The sequence below is a fragment of the Thunnus maccoyii genome, chromosome 6, assembly GCF_910596095.1.
Source record: "Thunnus maccoyii chromosome 6, fThuMac1.1, whole genome shotgun sequence".
Lineage (NCBI taxonomy): Eukaryota > Metazoa > Chordata > Actinopteri > Scombriformes > Scombridae > Thunnus > Thunnus maccoyii.
In genome coordinates this window covers 5,333,453-5,354,515 of record NC_056538.1, presented here as the reverse complement: position 1 = coordinate 5,354,515, position 21,063 = coordinate 5,333,453, and the positions used below count along the sequence as shown (strand labels likewise).

At 40.5% G+C, this 21,063-nt stretch overlaps 1 protein-coding gene and 1 long non-coding RNA gene across 5 annotated transcripts in view; one reads left to right on the top strand and one right to left on the bottom strand.

Moving 5' to 3' along the window:
• lrrc75a (leucine rich repeat containing 75A) overlaps nucleotides 1-20,987 on the bottom strand; it is a 59,351-nt gene extending 38,364 nt beyond the window's left edge. The window contains exons 1-4 of one of the 4 annotated variants that reach the window (XM_042413694.1): nucleotides 19,724-19,764; nucleotides 8,839-8,902; nucleotides 5,574-5,702; nucleotides 4,236-4,325 (exon numbers count right to left, since the gene is read on the bottom strand). In XM_042413694.1, the coding sequence (XP_042269628.1) occupies nucleotides 4,236-4,325; nucleotides 5,574-5,702; nucleotides 8,839-8,850 (231 nt within the window). In that variant the 5' untranslated portion in view covers nucleotides 8,851-8,902; nucleotides 19,724-19,764. Of the gene's footprint in view, nucleotides 1-4,235; nucleotides 4,326-5,573; nucleotides 5,703-8,838; nucleotides 8,903-9,975; nucleotides 10,030-19,723 lie in introns of those variants that run through there. The other 3 variants (XM_042413693.1, XM_042413691.1, XM_042413692.1) reach the window with 3 other exon arrangements.
• On the top strand, nucleotides 8,788-18,992 carry LOC121898535. The gene is made up of 4 exons (XR_006096501.1): nucleotides 8,788-8,827; nucleotides 17,393-17,455; nucleotides 18,116-18,210; nucleotides 18,671-18,992. It is a non-coding gene; the product is annotated as an uncharacterized LOC121898535 (long non-coding RNA).
• Nucleotides 20,988-21,063: the final 76 nt, after the last annotated feature.

Here is a 21,063-nt window from a genome sequence, read left to right as displayed (position 1 = left end):
AACACATCATCAAGGTAAACAACACATTTTCCAGTGTTGTCCTGAACACTTGCATCATGAGATAGCTGCTCACAGCTTGACCCAGTGCAGGTACCCCGACTGTTTGGCAAGGTGGCATTTGAGGAAAGGTGTAAACCCAAATCAATTGTTCATGTGGGTTCACTGAAGTCAGACTTTTCATGTAACTCCAGCTTGTCTCGGCCCTTTTTATAGAAATACCTCTTTGGTCTTTATTGTGTTTGTGTGATCCTGTACTAGTGCACTAGATTTAATACCAATATATTGATTCTTAATTAAACGTCTGTTTGGTCCTTATCTGATATGATGGATATGATGCAGTTTGATTGATTTCACATTTGCTGTAAAATCGATCGATACCAGCCGGGCTGTGTATGTGAAGACTCATCCTGGATTGACTGTAATCTAATTACACACAAGTGTGCAGGAGAGTGTTTTATAATTGATAGTAGCAGCAATATCTAGGGGTTTATGTATGGTGCATGTATAATGCTGTAACCTAAATAAAATCACTGCATATTTGGGATTGTTAGGCGTCTTTATGGAAAATAATAATAACTAATAATAAATAATAATGAACTATTCAGTATATAGCAACTTTAACCCAAAGTGTTGAGGGAGATAATTAAATATTGAAAGATTTGCTGCCCCTTATGGAATATATTGACTGATTTTAGAGTGATTAATTATTTTTTGATTTATGTTTCAGGGTCTATCTCTGAGGGATTCATAAACTCATCAGGCAGAGCAGGATTAACACTGATGTAATCAATGTAACAAATAATTGCTTTTCTATTTATGCATATCACAACTACCTTAATCTATTAATCCTGTCACTTAACTAAAAAGTTTTAAGTCCCTTTGTTTATTTATGGAAATGTGTTATTAGAGACTGCAGTCCTGCACCAAGGCTGTATTAACTGTTAAGATACTGACTGAAATAGAAGAGGTAAAGAAGAAAGGAGAGAGAGGAAGAGGGATGCCCATATAAAGTCACAGTATGCGTTCTGTTTTGGTGTATTTGCATTGCCAGTTTTTGTTGCTCTTATCTCTTCACGCAGCCATTAACAACAAAAACAGACTGTAACAGCATGACTGGCAGCACAATATCCCAAACCACAGCTGTATAAAACAACACAGTGTCAGGTGGAAGTGCAGCAAACAGTGCAGAAAATGTACTAGGGAAAACAACATCCTTAAAACATGTTCCCTCTGCAAAAATGCAGTGTTATCAGCTGCCTGAAGGCAGAGCAGGTCACGTGTGTTGGGTGTGAAAGGTCCCTAAGAATACTCTTTGTGCTTTTATGGCACTGCTTGATGGACATTTCCTCTGTGGAGGGAACCAGTGAGTCTGGGACATCCTCACAACTGTCTGTATGGCCCTGCAGTCCTGGGGGCTTAAGCAAATAAATAGGATGTAGAAATGCAAAGTCTAAAGAGTAACATAAGTTAAAGCTGCTATGTTTAATGTGAAAGGGGTCACTTGAAGTGACCCGTAGCACTTAACTCTGCTGTTCCCCTCTTTCCTACGGAGCATTCTAGCATTTTTCAGTTAATTGTTTTGGTTTTACAACCCACAACGTTTTGGTTCACTCTCAGTGCTCTCATCAGTGTTGTTTCCAGATGATGCAAGCAGCTGTTTTCAGCAAAAAAAGCTCAAATAAACTAGGGCTATAGTCTCCTGACCCCCCAAAAGTTTAGCGAGAAGATAACACTGTGTTTGTTTGGGGAGGTAGATAACTCTGGTTCACACTCCAACATGGTGGGTGGCAGTAATGCACCTTAACACTGGTTGCCACCTCCCATAAAACAGAAAAAAGAAGAAGAGGAAAACGCTGCACATCCAGTGGCAGGCCAAGAAAACTGCCGCCGAACAGAGTGAGTCTGAGATGGAAGTAGGAAGAGGAGAGCTGCTTGCCTGGGCTTGTCAGGCTCCAAGATAACGTTATCTTCTGCCTTCTGCTGCTAAGAAAAGGTGAATTTACAGCTCACGGCAACTTAGATATAACGATATAACTTCTCACTTTTGCTTGATATCTAGTGTCAGCAAAAAATGTTGCCAACACTAGATATCACCCACTAATGACACAGCGTGCTAACTACGCTATTTTGTTAGCGTAGTTAGCGTAGATAGCATGCATTAGCTAAGAGGGCTAACTTGGCTTGTTAACTATATTATGTGAATGTTGCTTTTTTTCCCCATCAACCAATCAATTGGTTAAAGAGTAGATACAATTTCAGTTGACCAAGTTTTTCTTTGGTTGACTACAGCCCTAAAATAAACCCACTGTATACCCGCCCAGCACCAAACAACAGAGTTAAAAGAAGAGTGAATACTGGACATAAGCCCCTTTCACACATTCACTGCAACTCTGAGTTTATCTGGACCTTGGAGCTGTATGTGAGAACGCATTAAACGGACTTCACCCTGCCAGCTCCCTACCACAAGCTCCCGATTAAGCCCATGTGTGAATACAGCAGGTCATTTCCCAGAAAATTTACAGCAAGTGAGTGGACATGTTGATGACGTTTCTATCATGTGACTGGTGTGAAACCGTAAATATACAAACATCCAAGGGTGAAGAAGGAGGATCATTTACATGAAGACGCCAACGAAAATGTCTAACTGCAGAGATGACAAGATCTGAGAACTTCTGTCAGTAAGGGCGGCTGGCTTCCCTTGGCATAGTCCTGACTAATCACAGTTTGGCAGTGGCATGACGGTAGCCTCATCTGATTGGCTAATCCTTCAATTTTTTTTCACCAAGGGATGACAGTTTCGGTCTGGCCTCCTCACGGACATAACATTAGCGTACAGTAGGAGTACAATATAGTGTTTCAACACACTTTCACCACATAACATTTAGAGGGGCGCTATTTCACTCATTGTAAAATACTCAATGAGAAATGGGGAAGAGATGACAGCAACAGCACAGAAGAATTACCAAAACTGTTAAACAAAGTGTTTTTGTTGAAATGACAACTACAGTCTGAAACAACAGGGGAAGCCTGGCTTCCTTTGACCTCTGGGAGAAAACGCCACTGGACACGACTCCAAATAGGTGCTAATGTTGCTCTGTGTCTGCTACATATGAGAACATGTTTACCTGTCAACTTTATAGGGTGATCATATGTCAGTGTTGTTTTGACAGCTTGTTGTGCTGCCCCCAAAGGGCAAAAAAAAAATCAATAAATGCAGGTTTAAGTAAATACAAGTGAGTGATTTCAATCATAATTTTAAAAAGTTAAGTAGTACCATTGCTCAAAATTACTGCTGCCACTCAACTTGCCATTATTTAACAAATGGCCAAATAAATATGTAGAGATTTGAAATAATAATTCTGCACACCTTCCGTAAAACGTAAAGTTTAACCAATTCTTGTGTGAAAAAGCTTAATCATCAATAAAGATTGATCTCTTCACAACAGGCTGAAGTTTGACTGGTTTTACAATTTGACAATATCTAGAAGAGACTGAAATTAGATTTATCCACAATGTGATAACGACTTATTCAAAAGTGGCTGTAATATTGTTGTTTAAATGAAAATAAATTAGTTGTCACACCACAGTATTTGTTACATGGAGATGATTTTTGCTAAGCTTCATTTTAATCTAACCAGTGTCTGCAGGGCAAATATTCACTGATTATACCTTCTGAAGGACAGGACGGACAAAGCAGAATGTCGGAAATAACACCTCTCTCTTCCTCCTTCTCTACTTCCTCTCTCTTGTTGCTCTTCTCTCCTCACATAACAACACCCCCTCTGGTGTGTCTTTCATTTGCACTTCTGCACTTCTCAGCCTTCCTCTGTTCACCTATCATGAACTGCACACAAAGCCCTCCACTTTCCTCATCAGCTTTGGCATGTGTGAAGAGAGTCTCACAGAATGTGGCTTGTACATTGATAACAAGTATTTTTTAGCCTCCACTATGCATACTGTGACTTATGTATCCCTCATATATCCTTGTACATATTTTCCTCTTTCATATAGTGGGAGTCGTACCATATGCAGATATGTAATAATTACACTGATGAGCCCTACATCTCCAGCATCCTGTTTTCACAGGAAATATATGAAATTATTGAGCTAAAATTGTATTTATGAGGTCTTGGTGAGGTCAGGGGAAACATCTAGTACACACATATTACTCACATGGATTGTGTTAGAACAAACGACCATGGGGTGTCCTGTGGCTCAGGGGTTATGAAACTGACCGTGAACTGCAACGTCTCTGGTTGAAATGCAGCTGAGGACCCTTGAATGTCATTCGCCATCTCTCTCACATTCCTTGAACTTGAACAAGACTATTATCAAAGATGTACACAAAGACATAAATATACATACTGTATATACAGACAATGTGTTTATCTGCTCCATAACCTGTAGCCTAAAGGTTAGCATGTCCAGCTAACTAGCTTACTACCTACAGTAGAAAGACTAATGTAGTGTTATTTCCAAGGCCAAGGAGCACATTGTCAACAAATGTTGTATTATATTGTGTTGTCACAGGTTACGTTAGAAAAAGACACATTCAGGACTGGACCAGACACTGTGTTTATTGGTTTTGGGTAAGTCTAGCCAAACATGTTGCCCGAAATAGTATTACGTTTTCAAAAATTAGTTTGTCCTCATAAAAGCCTATTCTTTTTTAAAAGTGAAAATATGAACAATAAAGCATAAATCTAACCTCTATGTTGATTGTCTAAGCATGTTTCTCTACAGTAAGTTAGCAGAAATAACAGTCTGATCTTACTTTTTCCTTTACTGCTTACTATAACACTAGGGCTAACTAGGTCTACCCTGTCATACACGAATGTGTTGAGTTTTGAAATTGATTATCTGAATTATCAGCTGGTGAAGATGCTGACTTTCTGTCTGTGACATGCTAACTTTAGCATCTTTAGCGTCTTTTAGCATGATATCATGTATCATGATATCATGATAGGGATCAGTTAGCTTATCATCTCAAGGGCTGAAGGGGAGACTGTAATCAAGAGGTTGAGAAATGATATGACAACTGTTTCTCAGATCTAGATGACTTTTTACAGTAAATACATGGGCTTAATATTGGCTAAAGGTAAGCCTCCTAAACACAGCCTGCACTGGGGCAATAGTGTTTCAGCAGAATACACCACTGGAATTACACATCAGGACTTCCTATCTTCATCTCCATCACTCCTCCTTCCTCCCTGCATTGTTCATCCTGTATGGCTGCTGTCATGCTTTTTCTCCCTCTCTCTCAATTTCTCTCCCTTTCTCTCCCTCAATGACACACTGGACTACATGAATGAACAAACACAAGGCACCGCAGTTCCCTCAAGGACACACACAGCCACACAACCACTTAGAGCACTTCCATAACCTAATAGTGTCAGACAAAATGAGTCAGGAGATCATCTGATAGCAGCAACGCAATGAATCACATCAGCCTGTGTGTGTGTGTGTGTGTGTGTGTGTGCATACATGGGTATGTTTACTGTAATAGGCAATATTTAGTAAGTATTCTTCACTTTAGGTGATTTTTACTGTATGTGTGTGTGTGTGTGTCATACCGTCTTGGGGCAGTGGACGTATCGTGCCAGGCTGATAATCAGGTCGTGTGTGATGGGGTCAACCAGGTTTCTGAAGCTGGCGTAGCGGTACAACACGTCATCCAGAGATGTTGACTCCATGCCCAGGTCCTACACACACACACACACACACACACACACACACACACACACACACACACACACACAGATTAAATAAGACCATCATAACCTTACTTACACAATTGTACATAGCGCTCTTATATAGGCAGTGCTCATGTAGAAAAGGCAAGGCAATCTATTCATATACCACATTTCATACACATGAGTAAACTCAATGTGCTTCACATAAAAATGAAAATGAAAGAAATAAAGACCCATTCACAACCGTGCAGTGACAAAAAACACAGATGAAATAACATACATTAACTATTCAGTGGCTACAGTACAGTACTCATTTTTGATCACACACATTACATACTATGTTTATGCATTCATACAAACATAAAAGGCACAAATTCATTCATGCACACACAGCCATACATACACACAAATATCTATAGTGCAAGCCAAATTTCAAAAGGAATTTACATTTGCCATGCTGCTTTATAAACTCACTGACCCCCTGAAGCATTAAATTAAAGCCTGTTGCATTGCTTTCCGCTTTCTGACTGTCTGCTTACTAGTCAGGGAAATGAAAATTTGTCACATCTCAAGCTCCATCAAAGCCGACGAAGCATAAACCTGTTGACAGAGCTTCATGCATGAACAGCGGCCTTGTTAAATCTTAAAAAGTCAGCTTGAATGACAACCATGAAAAAAAATACACAAAGAGGATTAGACCGGAACAGTTAAAGGTATTGTGAAGTGTGTACCAAAGCTGCTGTCATCGCCTCTAATACTAATGCAAAGGACAGTGCTGGCTGTGCATATACAGCCTTGCATGATGTGTTTGGGCTCAAATAACTAAGGATATTTATAATTTAGATTATCCATCATTATCCATTATAGACATCCAAAAAATGTACTTTGTTTGGGAGCAAGATTCCACATCTAAAGCATTACTAGTAGTGGGGCACAGAATGTAGACTTTGTCCAGAGTGTGGGAGTAAAGGAAAGGTCATGGGCTCCCTTGGTAGCATGAATATGCTCATTTCATGGCAATATGCCAATTAGATTATGGGGAATTCTGACATTTCGTCCTAGCCCATGCAGTGTCCAAAATGGAAATGGCTCATCCTCTGGGAGCATGAATGTGATCAGTAAAAGTCTGGGCATTCTACCCATTAGACGGTGACATTTCTGAAATATAAGTGCACATTTGGGCCTGATGATGGTTGTCCATCAGTCCACCACTTTGGTCCAAATTTATCTTGACAGCTAATGGACTGCTACAAACTTTGCTACAGATATTCATGGTTTCCAGAAGATTAATTCTTTTATCCTCGGTAATATCTGTTAACTTTTCCTCTAGTGCCATTGCCAGGTCAAAATTTTATTTGTCCAATATTTTTGGTTTATGACCAAATACCTGCAAAGCTAAAGACATTCCTATTAGCCTCAGCTGTACTTTGTGTTTAGTGCTAATTAGCAATGTTAGCATCTTAGCTACAGTAACAAAAACTAAAATATTGACCATGGAAAACATTACAGCCACTGATACAGAATCAATCACAATGTTTGTTGACAATTATTTCTGGGTAGAAAACCCCTGTGTCATGTGCATACAATTTAATGGCACGGAGCAAACAGGGGCAAGGAATAACTGAGAGATACTCTCATCTGAGGATTAAATGGTTAAGTCTTGTTGTATATGGGGGCTCTGAGCAACAAGAAAGAGTGGAGAAGGGTTTGGGTTTTTCAGATTTCCATCTGGGAAGAGCAAACATGCTCAAAGAAAGCTCTGGATGAAAAGACAGGGGCCTTAAAGTGTCAGGCGTTTGGGAAATCTGGCAACCTGGTCTTCATGACTGAATTTGTAGGAAGCATTTTGTGACAAGTAAGCTTTATGTCTCATTTAATTTTCAATAAGTTTTCAAAGAAACAACTTATTTGAGGTTGTTGGTGTTGCGTTAAAGTAACATTACGTCACATAGGTCAGACCAACGTGTTTAACTGAAAATGACAACAGAAAATAAACAAGTTGGCTGATATCACATATCTCCACAATTCAAATCAACCACCAGTTGTCTACCCGGAAGTGACTGTTGTTAGTTGTTAGTTAGTGCAATGTCATGGTGATTCAGTCCATACCTGCTAAACATCAGCATGTTAGCATTGTCATCGTGAGCATGTTAACATGCTAAGGTTAGCGTTTAGCACAAAGCACTGCTGTGCCAGAGTATAGCCTCATAGAACTGATAGCATGACTGAAGACTCTTGTTACTTCAATACATTTGGATTACAAGTATTGTAAATTGCTAGGGATAACACTGTGTTTCAATGGTGCTACATTTAATGTGCTTAAATTTAATGTGGTGCAAACAAGGTAGACAAAAAGTACAAAAAGACATCATAAGGTGCCAAGACAAGACAAAATAGGGTAAGGCATGACAAAAACAAGTATAGACAACATACTACATGAACTACAAAAAGCATTGTGTTTTGGTCCCAGAGTGGCCACTGCATACTAGCTTGCCACAATATTTAACAAGCCTATAAAGAACTATAGATCACTGTCATTTTCACCACTGGCTAAAACTAAAGCACTTTGCAATTGTGTTCTAGTATCATCACAAATCTCTACTGAGAATTTAATATATCTTAGAGCCAAATCACTGAAATCACTGTCTAGTTGCCTTATAATGTAAATCATAATGCGTACATGTTACTTTGTTCACACCCTGTATTTGTTTCTCATCAGGGGGACTGAGTTTATGACCAACCCTTGGGTTAACACACACACACGTAGCCAGCTGTATACATCCTATATAACAGGATGTTGTTTCAGACGATACATACTGTCTGCTCCGGCACAACACTCTGTATACACAATATGTAATGGCTCTTCTTTTCTATCATCACCGCTATTTCAGCTGCTAATGCCAGTGGGCTTGAAACACTTTTTAGGAGAAAATGTATTTTAGTCTGAATGTAAGTGCATGCTCATATATTTTTGTGTGTTTGGGTTTGTTTGTGCAGACAGTTCATAGCCTGTTAACTGGCAACAGGACCAACCATGTTCTGAAAACTGAGAGAGAGAGAGAGAGAGAGAGAGAGAGAGAGAGAGAGAGAGAGAGAGAGAGAGAGAGAGAGAGAGATGGTCTCCTCCAGAAAAGGTATGACTCACTGAGGTTTCCATGCTGCCTATTGTTCTGCGTAGGAGGGGCAGTAAATGATGACAGGAGCCTTGACTGAATGACAGACACACAAACAGTCATTAATCAGCTGCGGCACAGATGAGAGCGACATTAATAGAAACATAACAGATGAGAGAAACCTATGATTAGTGCATCAACAGGTATGTGTTGTGATATGTCCTGGTGGCGAACAGGATACACAGTTTCCAGTTGAGATCACACAGTCACAAGTGGTGTTCTGTGGGTGTATCGTGTCTGAAATTATTCCTGCATGTGTATGTGTGAGGACCTAGTGGACCCAGCACTGCACACCCCTTTCTGGCGGCCATTTGTCCAACAGAGCATGTTGAATCTACAACAGAGACAGTAGCATGAAAATAATTGGCTAGTTTGCCTTTTTAGCCTTTCCACTATGTTTGTATTGTGAATTATGAATACAGACTAATTACTAGTTATTTCTTTCAGCTGCAGTCTCTGCAGTGTGTCTAATTACTCCATCTCTCCCTTACTAGACCTTACTTCTGTATAACTAGCTGAATTTATACTCTTCTTGGCTTCTTTCAATGTCAGAAATAAACTTGGCTTTTAATAGCTTGGGTAAAGAGTTAAAGAATTTTGGGAAACTCCACCCATTTATTTCTGGCCAAGAGTTATATGAGAAATTCAATACCACTCTCTTGTCTGTACGGTTAATATGAAGCTACAACCAGGAGAAAGTTAGCTTAAAGGCAGGGAGAAACAGCTAGCCTGGCTCCAAAGGTTAAAAAAAATCAGCCAACCAGCACTTTTACTTGATTACTTTACTTTTACTAATTTACGTGATGGGACTATTTGTTGTTGGCCAGTTAAAAGTTAGAGGTGTTGGTAGGCAGATGTTTTTTGAACTTTGTTGTAACGGGACAGAGTGCACAGTGAACTCCGCAGTCACACATTTCTCTGTTCTCTGTTTCTCTGTTTTGTGTCTTCAGGTTAGGCTAACCCATTGTTGCTAACTTTGGAGCTAACCCCCTTCACTTTTTCAGCACTTGGGGAAACAACAGACGTGACTTTTTAGCATTTATTAACTGACACACTGTAGTCTGTACTGTACATTTACTGCCAGACTGAAAATTTACTAACTTACTAACCTTTTCTTCTGCTCCACTCGCATCCACTGTCACCTCTTTGCCACTCACTCTTTCCCACCCCCTACGCAAACATATTACGCAATGCCATATTCCTTAACAGAATTACGCTACCAATAGTTTCCCAGGCAACGACACAGAGATTGACTCACGTACCGGAACAGCGCTGCACAGAGATGCCCAAACATTATTGATTTCCGAATGAATGGATATTTAGTGTTAATTTTGGCATTAAAAAATATTTTTTTGGGCTGGTGGGGGTTCTCGTTGTTATTATTATAGTGCAACAGTGCAACATTTGGATGCTTTTCGGTACATTTATTTGCCTTAAAAATGACGACACTGGTGGCAAAAATCTGAAGAAATACAGATCACTTCTGTGTGAGTGTGTGTGTGTGTGAGATGATGAGTCAGAGGAGCACAGATTGTCTTCCTTCATAGTGTGATAAGGATTTGAGGTGTTATGCAAATAGATCAACCCCTGAATAGAAATTAATCTTCAGCTCACTCTAATCTGAACCCAAACACTAAAAGGTTTACGAATCAACAGTTAGCATATTCACAACATCTCACAACAGTGCTGAGGGTGTGTTTGTGTGTGTGTGTTTAGTGATGAGGTCTGCAGTGGTAAAAAGTAAAAACAATAGACAAAAGTACATAAATGCTATCCACCCTCGAGAAGTGTCATACATTATTAACAGTGGTCCATCATGAAATATACATGACAAGGGCAAAATAGAAATAAAAATGCAGAGTCCACTTCCTTGAACTCGAGGGGGTAGTGTGTTGAGTGCGTACACACACACAAACCATTTGTGTTATAAGGAAAACAGTGTGGGCTTTTCTTTCATTAGAAAGCACCACCTACACTAATTAGAGACGGTCAACATCAAAGCGGCGGTCTGAGCCTAGCTGAACATGAACAAAGATGGAGCTGGAGACAGACAGGGCAAAAACGACGGCTCAAGTGCAGGCTCTTTGGTAAATAAGAGGAAATGGCAACCGGGGGCTTAAGGACCCATATATGAAGCAGACATTGACCTTTTATTGAAGGTCACATACAGACCAGACAGTGTCATCCATCTCTGACATGATGGAAGGTATTCTTAGATTACCAATGAACAATTATTATTATTATTCATATCTTTATATTAAAAGGTCTGAGTAGAGAAATTGCTTGTTTGTCCAGCTTACTAGGCCTCTCCTCAGGTTCAAGTAGAGTGGAGCTGTGCTGGGTCACCAAACTACATGTGCTAATCATGAATAAATTAGGGCAGCTGAATATCATATGACAATCTATCAATTAATTTGAACGTTCCTTGCTCACCTACCACGTGTTTGGTTTCTATGACACATGTGCAATAGTGTCTCATTCCCTGGCTCTGCCTTGTGCACTCTGTTCCTACACTGACATGACATCCAGCCCAAAAAATTGCTCTTCTAGGCTAAGTTTTATACATATTCTTCCTTCATGGTTTTCAGATTCACTATACCAAGCACAATAATTCACCTTGTGTGCCATTCAATGTGTCCTGTCAAAATTTTACATGTCCACTAATAAGAATTAAGTTAATTAAGCACATGTCTGTACACACCCACACAATACTGGGAAATGCAATTAAGTGAAAACACCTGTGCAGGTTTATCATTAGCATGTAAGGGCTTTAAAGGTCTAATGTATCCAAGTGTTTTTTATCACTTGTAAAAAGGGATGGGTGACCCCCCATGTTTAAGGAATCTGTTTTGTCTGTACATATTCTGAAGCAAGAAAACCTCATTCAAGATCACACTGACATTAATGCAGATTACTAAAAATCTAGCACTGGAACATGACCTTATACAACAACATGTCATGTGGTGCACTCCATACATCCAAATAAGGAAAAAGAGTACATGGGTGAGTGGATGTGTGTAATAACAGCAAACCAGGGAGGGCTGAACTGTGTAGATGTTTTAGACAGCAGATATTACAGTTAAAAAGGTGGGAATGTGACAGGAGAGAGTATTGTTAGATGAAAAACATGCCGCCACGCTGGTACAACAGTAGATGTTTGTTTATCATACAATATGGATTGTAAATCCCAGGAAAAAAAAAAAAAAATTACAAGCTAGTGCAACAGTGGCTAATCCAGATGTAATGAGTTTGGGTCTCTATTCCGACATGGTTCACGCATTATTCCAAGATAGTTAACCCTGTTAGATACAGATAAATAGATGTAGAGTACAGCTCCTTTTTAATAAGCTGAATTGACTTTATAAGTGTTATTGGATGCCATTTAGATGTAACTGCTATAATGATGGTGGCTTTTGCTGCATTCATATAATATGGGAAAGATGGGAAAGATTCCCATGATCATAACTTGCGAGCCTTTACGTCATCAGACAACAAATGATGGTTGTATGATTACAAAGTTGGCTGGGTGAGGGTTAAAAACACATTGTCAACACACGCATTGACAACATAACACTACATCCATTAAATCTGGATTTAATCCCCATGGACGACGGACTTTGGCTGATGTGAGGCGTCCTTATTTTATTAGATTTTTAGGCACTTCCATATTATGAAGCGCCAAGTCGGATATGTCGTAACTTTCAGTTTTCCAGTAGTAATTATGATTTGAAAGTTGGTGTGAATGCTATTTACAAGTCGGAATCTCGTAATTACGATAACTGATATGACATGAACGTGGCAATTGTTGCCATTTTACCACAGGTTTAATGACACATTTGTAGTCTTGTCACCAAGTGGGAGATATCATAACCCTGCTCCTTGTCACCAAGTGGGAGATATCATAACCCTGCTCCTTGTAAGTTTCATTCTCTATGACATAATACATATGTGTTTTGTAGTTTAGCTGGTGAAGTAAGTTGTTCTAACCACAAACCAATAGTAAAGCCTGCCATTTTGTGTGGGGGACAGCGAAAAAAGAAAATTGAGTATAACGTGAGCACTGAGCTTGTAAAAATTGCACTTGAAAGAGCCTGATTTAGTTGGTGATGGAACAGACTGTACAGACTGCAGGCAGCTCTCACACCACTGTGATTTAAAGTGCAGCCAAAACAAAGCTGAATCAATCAATCAAACAGCACCATGTCGAGACGCTGCCCTTCAGCTGCTGATAAGAGAGATAAGGGAGTATGTGCAATTAACTGTACAATGTATGTAAAACCTTGTAGTCTTTTATGCTGTATAACTTTCAACTAAAAAGATTTTGATGACACAGCGTGCAGCACCACAGAGAACACCTGCAGCACAAAGCTGAAGATTAAATTAAGGAGAGTCCTTGTTACTGTATATGTTTGAGGTTTTGAGCTTGAAAAGAAAGGTAATCACTTTTCAGCACCAACTAATGACCATTTGCAGTTAAAATATTAATGGAAACCACAACTTAGCAGCCTTTCAATCTAACAAAACACTGGCCACATACCATAAGGGCAAGGATATACTTGCTTTTAACTATGCATGATGGCTGCCTCACATATCCTGCTTCCGTTTGGAGTGCCGGTTGTGCACATCCTCAGAAATTAACGATACAATACCACAAGATGCAATATGCACATGAAGGGTAGGGGCAGTGTAGGGGCATTATGAGGATGTGACAGTGTCAGGGGTCAGTATGCACGTCAGCAGCGACAACAATGGCAGAAGGTATTGAAAACAAGTTAATAGACCAATTACCCGCATCTGTACGATGTGTGACAAATATGCTTGTCAGAATACCTGGCATGAGATCAGTACCATTTTAGAAGTTGACGTGGAAACCCGCAAAAATAAATGGAAACAAGTCAGAGACTGTTATGCCTGTGTACGGTGGAAAAACAAAATAGTAACCTCCTCAAGTGTCGACATGTAAATGCAAATCCAGAAGTTCTAATTATACCCTTAGTTCTCTGTTGTGCCCTCTAGTGGAATCCTCCAGTAACACGCAATGTGCATAAGCAAGTATGTGAACAATTCCACTCACAACACAACCGGTTGTCTACATCAACGCGTGGTTAAAAAGAAAGTATATCTCCATCCTAAAAACGCGAGTTAAAAATCAGATGCAGCGTTTTACAGCAAACTAGGGGCTACTGAGGGAAGCACAGAGGCTAAATTTAAGGGTGGAGGTTTCCATAGAGGCTGATGGTTATGGTTTAGCGATCAGCTTCGAGGCAGCCCAGGGGGAAGTGGTTAAGAGATGCTAGCTTTGATTTCAAGTTAATTGAAGGGTGGTGATTAAGAAGGTGGTCTCCCCATTAGCTCTTAACAGAGCTCCTGCGTGATTAATCAATGTCTGTTTAGTCCAAGCTCTATGGCAATTGGCATGGTTTCCGGGCAACATGGAGGGAAACCTGGTAACCAGTGAAAAGCTCATATCTTCCACACACAAGCCATCTCTGTCATTTCTCCTCTCTTCTTCTTTTCCCTCTATGAGTCATTTCCTCTTTCATTTTTATAGTGCTCTCTTCTAATGTTTCTATAACCACTCGCCTCCCCTTCCTCTCTTTTTCCTCGTCAGTGTCTGTTTCATTTTAACGCTCCTGGTGTTTTCTTCTACCTTCAGTAATTGTCTTTATTCAATTCATCGTGTGATCAGTCCGTCATGTACCGTTCTGCAAGATCACCCACCCTTCTGAATATGAAGCCACGTGTGACTGATGGTTATGTCACTGGAGCTCTTCATATTTCACCTTCACAACCCACCATGAAACCCTGCTCTCATCTATATAAAGTCAATACCTTTGGCAGAATGAGTCAAAATGAAGTAAAACATGTTGTTTTTAGCCTCCTCAATTCTGAGGACAGGCATCCATCCATCCATCCATCCATCCGACACCATATTATTAACTTTCACCCAGTTGGAGTGCATCATGTTTGTAGACATTTCCTTTTCTCTAATCCCCAGCTCTAGCAACAGCAGCAAAGAAAAATCCTTCAAAGGTCATAAGCGCTTGACCTCGATCCATCACCCACTGGATCAAAGCTAAGCCATGTGGACTGCTGTTTACACAATCCTACCTCTCTTTTCTCGTGATAGAAAGACACTAACAACACTGCTTGGTCATGAAATGACACTGAGTAAATACACCGTGCTAAAAGCCCAGACGAGAAAAGGAAATAGCTTAAGTTTATTAATTGTGCACAGGTCTCTTAATGACTGAAAAGTACTCCTTTATGTGCTGATAAAGGCTTTACAGTTCACCACAAATCTCCCAGCAGCTGTATCTGATGCCATAATGGAGGTCGACTGCAGAGTGGCTGTTTGCTAATAATGCCTAAAACTGTAACAATGAGACTGGATAAAAAAGAGATCCATGAAACAGCTTGGGCAAGCGTTCTGACAATACAAGCCACTCTCTTCAGATGCACTGCCAATAAAAAAATAAAAGTGCTTTCAAGTGAGGTAGTTCATTCTGTCAGGTGGGAGCTATCTATAAAAAATGGGCTACCACATGTGTTTAAAAATAAAGAAGCTCATTCTGTCAATGGAAAACAAGAGTAAGAGCCTTCAGCCATGCTAGCGGCTCTGTGAGGCTGAGTCAAATGCTTACATTAGCATGCTAACAGTAACAGCATGTTTATGTTTAGCAGGTATAAAGTTAACCATGTTCACCGTGTGGGTGCAGCATGTTAGCATGCAAAAATTTGCTAATTGGCACTAAACACAAAGTACAGCTGATGGTAATGTCATCAGTTGTGCAGGTATTTGGTCATAAATCAAAGTATTGGATATAAATCAATTTTGACCAAATGATGGTGCTAGATGAAAAGTCAGGAGATCAAAGTTATTACAATTCATCCTCTGGGTACAACAAATGTGTGTGTATCAAATTCCATACTAAGTGTCCAATTGTGTCAAGATATTTCAACAGAGAACTAAAAAGTCAACCTCATGGTGGTGCTAGATGAAAAGCCAGAGGATCAACACAGTCATTAGAATACATTGCCTGGGAACCATGAATGTCTGTACAAAATTTTGTGCCAATCCATCAAGTAGAAGTTCATTTATACAGTATAGTACAGCATAAGTGAAAATTTTGACCTGCTGGTGGAACTAGAGACATAGTCAGAGAATCACAAAAGTCAGCAGAATGTATCCTCTGAGGATCAATTTGATGGCAACCCATCTGATAGTTGTCGAGATATTTCAGTCTGAACTAGCATGATGGACCAATCTACCGACAGACTGACTGACAGACATCTCTAGAGCCATGCTGCTAGCATGGCTATGAACTCAGTCAAATCAGTATTTGACCTCTGTACTTTGTTGGTACAGAGTGAAATGTGACTGTTCAAGTTTTAAAAATGGACTTGTTTACTTATTGTTTGATCAGACAGTTTCTGGATTAAATAAGAATTTCCAAGTTTTAGACTGTGTTTTGTTTTGGCAAACTTCTTGTACGACAGCTTGCGCTCAGACAAGATTTATTTGAAAACTTTATGCTAAGCTAGGCTAACCACTTCCTGACTTCAGCTCTGTACTTGGTGTGCAGCCATGAATGTGTTACCAATCTTCTTGTCTCAGTCTTGAAAAGACAGAGATAGCTGTAGCTGCCCCAAAACTTTGGAACAGCTTACCTTTTGGAATTAAGTGTTCCCCTTCCCTAGACACTTTTAAGGCCAAACTAAAGACTATTTATTCTTGATATCTTATTGTACAGCACTTTGGTCAACTGTGGTTGTTTTTAAATGTGCTTTTTAAATAAATTTGATTTGATTCGATTTGATGAAAGTGTTTTTCCTAAAATGTTGAACTCTTATGTTAAAAAAGACAGTGATTTAGTGTGTAGTTGTTATTTTACAGAGTGGAACAAACTTACAGAGGATATGACTCAGTGAATGTGATTTAAGTCATTTGCAGGTCCTCTAGGTTAAAATTGGGCTAAATTTGGTAGAATATATATGTTTTTTCAGATAGTTTACATCAGAGGAGGCTGGTCCATAAAGGTAGAGGAGGTTGCTCCTCCTCTATTTTTGAGAGGCAAGAGGGAGATCAAAATATAAAAAAAGAGTAACTAGAAAAAAATCAATTATTGAAATTCTGATTAAAATGCTTCAACAGCGACACCTGCAGAGGAGGAAGGGCTCCTGCTGTCCTCCTCAGGGCGGGATCGCTTATATCAATTAAATGTACTTAATTTTTTTTCATGCTAATCTGTTATTGGCCAAAAGATGTAAAGTGACGCTCCAACGGAGGACGTCCTCCCTAACCAATCAACAAACAGAATACAATATTGACATCCCGTTTGTCCAATGACAGTTTCCAAATTTCATCCTCACCACTGTATGCAGTAGAGCAATAAATAGATTCATAGAGTAGCATATTACAAAAGAAATTATAACATGCAAATTGCGAACTACTTTTAAACACATCATTAAAAAATTATATTTTATTTAAGCCTTTTCAACAGAGTCCAAATTTCCTGTTTTCAGCCCGACATGCTGCTGTACTGTGACGGTCTGCTGCACGGGCTGCAAGGCATGGAGGATATTCAGGTGAGTCAAAGGTCACAAGAGTATACGGCATGAAATATTATTTTCTATTTCCATTGTTTGTGATTTTATATTACTTTAAGGATTTTGGGATCACTTTACTGGATAACAGTAAAACTGCACCGCTTCTAAGTCAAGTGTTTTCAAGTTGGGTTCAGGGACTAACATTTCCAGTGTCTGTTGGGCAAAACATCAACTATGCAATTCATCGAATGTTATTCCAATAACAGACAAGGAATTTATGAACTGTAATCATGAATTTAATCTTTCATATTTGCGACAGACAATTTTACAATCAACCAAAAAAAAATATATAATATAGGTATAGCCTACAAATGTTTGCACGCCAAAATATAACAACTCATTGGCAACTTTTTCTTAGTTTGGAGGGTAGTTAGCAAATAAACCAGCCTGAAATAAATCCTAAATAAAATGCCAAAAGTTAAAATGAAAGAAAATAAATTGGTAATTATTGACAGTCCTCTTCATTGTCTGGTGACAACAGCCCCTCTGACTTGTGACCTTACAAGATCCAAAGAAAAGGTTTGTTGCTCAATTTAGTTTTTTTCCCCCAGTGTTTTCCAATCACTATTAAACTGCCAAAGCTTGATTTTTGTTCAAATTTTACTGACTAGACTTCTTCTGACCTTATAACATCCACAGAAAACGGCCAGCCTTTACAGCTCTCTTGCTCTTGTAAGACAGGATGCAACAAAAGGCCTCACAGCAGTTATGAAGATAATCTCCCAACATGTGAAGTGAGTGGAAACCTCCCACAGGCAGAGGAACTCATAGCACACTTCATTTTTGCTTTGTTTTTCATAATTCCAGTTTTTCATGCTTTTTGTTTTTCCTTTTTAAATCAGAGGATATTGTGTAAAATTCCCACTGTAACATACTGGGTGCAGCGTCACCCCTCAAAATCTTGTGAGCTATTGTTTTACTGCTTAATTTTTTGTTGAACATAAGAAAGCACAGATAAGTAGCCAACCAATGTAAAATAACATGATGGCGTGGGTTGGTTTTCCTCCTGTCCTCCCCAGTTTTTTGAGTCAGCAACCGCCACTGATTTACATATAACTAATGATTCGACAGAATTTAAGTGACCATATTTAAATGTGCAGTTAGTTCCTGCTTCACATTCAAGAGTATCACAGATTCACTGCTCACTTGTAAGACTCTAACCACGCTGCTGTGTTATTGTGCCTTCACTTTCAGACTGGAAGCGTAATTCTCCTCCTCTAGAGTATCATGGCTTAATCAAGCAGCGACAGAGATGGTAATCCTCTGGTCTTAATGATGATGGATGGAGAGGTGTCCTTCGTCTTTAAGCCTGTTTGCTTCGCTCCGCTGTTTGCCATTGATTCAAGGATTAACAATCTAAATGGGTTTGATCAAAAAACTGTAAATAGTAACTGAAAGGAGCTGATGGAAATCACCAAAGCCAAACAATAAACTGTGAAAACAATGAGTGTGTGTGTGTGTGTAAGCCGGAGGCACAGCTCCCTGTGGTTGAGTCATAGGGGGATAAACACGGGCAGCATATGGATTTTGTGCAGTGCCGTCTACAGGGATGAGAGCTTATAAACCTGTTTCTTTTTCCACTATCTTCTCTGACTTATCTTTGTTTCCTTCTTATCCCAACACTAAACATATATTCAGATGAACTTTTCATGATTTCACTCCTTCCCTTTCTTTGCAGCTCTACAAATTCTCCAATTCAACTGGTGGCATTTCTGCCGTTTCATTTTCCTGCTTCCCTTTTGTTTCTCGCCGCACCAGATTCTTCCAGACTGCTGCTGGGCTTTTCCTTCTGCTCTGTAGCAACAACAGCAGCAGCAGCAGCAGCAGGCAGCCAAGCGCTGCAAATGTCTTGAAAGACGGAGAGAAGCTATAAATCCTAGTCCACACTATACCAGTGCTGCAGATCCAGGCTGAGCACAACATGTCCTGCCCGCCTGCCTGCCTGCCAGCCAACCAACCAACCAACCAGGGGGGCTCCTGTACAGTCCAACAGGCAGGGAGGCGGTCAATTCATCAATTCACTGAATCAGTTTAGTCAGTGTGTCAACAGTCGGTCAAGCCTGGCTTCTATTTCAGCATCAGTGCTGACATCAGCTGAGGAAGAGCCAACATGTTCACACAGAGGCAAGTGAGAAAGAACAGAGAAAAGTAAATCAGGAATGTTGTGGTGTTGTTCTACGGACAAACCTGTGATCCTTGAGGTTTCACTCACACACTCCGTCACACACAAACACACAGAGCAGCTACCTGTCGGAGGGTCTTCAGCATCTCTGTGGCCTCATCTTGTTTGCCCTGCTTGGCCATCAGCATCATCTCCTGGATCATGCCGATGCGGCGCTGGTAGGGTGGCGGCGTCCCCCCACGGCTCAGTCGGTCCCCTGACTTCAGCATGAGGGACGCCAAGATGTCTCCCCGCTCCTTGGTGGGTGTCCGCTTCCAGCTGTGCTGGGGACTGGCTCCTCCCGGCTCCTGGCCTTTGGTCTGCTTGGCACCCATGGTGCTGCGTTAATGTGAACTATGATAATAACAAGCCTGATCCCACTGTGCTGTCATGCAGAAGCAGGTTTAATTAATATGTGAGATACTTTGTTCATTAAAATGTGTGCAGCTGATCACATCTTACAGCCTGCTCAGTCTGGGGCTCAGATGTGAAGCACCGTGAGAAATAATATCCCAAACTGTTCCAATGTTCATGAAAAATGTCATTATCACACAGTTACACAAAAGAGTGAATGTTCCCAGAGTATAAAATAATACGCCAAAACATGAAGAAGTAGTAGTTTTCTGCTTGTGGGAACTTGTTAATCCCAGAGAGTGCAGCTCAAGTCGGGAACAGGTCGGAGGATGCTGCCTGCAGCATGGCCGCAAAGCACGGACACAGCAAAGTCAGGATGCAGGATACCGACAGTGCAGACCGTGGCCCGCCGCAGCCTCCTATCCCGAACACAACTTCACCACGTCTCCATAATATTTACCTTCGACAGCAGCGTTATCTTCTCACTCTCCTCTGTTGTTATCCTCTAAAACAGAACCCTCTGTCCCGGAGCAGAGGAGGAGGTGCGTGAAGCAGGGCATGGCAATGTTTACGTCTGCTCCTTCCTCAGCCGCTGGAAGTCATGCATTACCTGCATCAAACACAGCATTCGCCCTTCTCCAAGGTTGATTCTCCATCCGCAGAGGGGCAGCAAACAGCCGCGTCGGCGTCTCGGTCCACAGGCTGTGTGGAAGCTGCAGCTCCGCGGCTTGACAGGAGGGGAGAGACTGAGGTGTCCCCTTGCTGGGACTGAATTATGTATTGCACCCTCTGTTCAACTGAATAGGGGCGCGCAGCGTGTGCACGTGAGCACAAGTCCTCCCTCCCTCACGCGCTGATGGAGACAGGAGGGGCTGGGAGAGCACGAGCAACGCCAAGTTTGCAGTTTCTTAACCCGTTGGTCTGTGCCTCGCGGTGGGAGACAAACCAACCTCCATTAAAAATGAATCAGTTTAATGTTGGGATGCTTATTGGTAGAGGTGCATATATCTGGACCTGATGACTCATACCTTTTAAAATGATATACAGTCTTCCTGTAAAATCGGCATTCAGC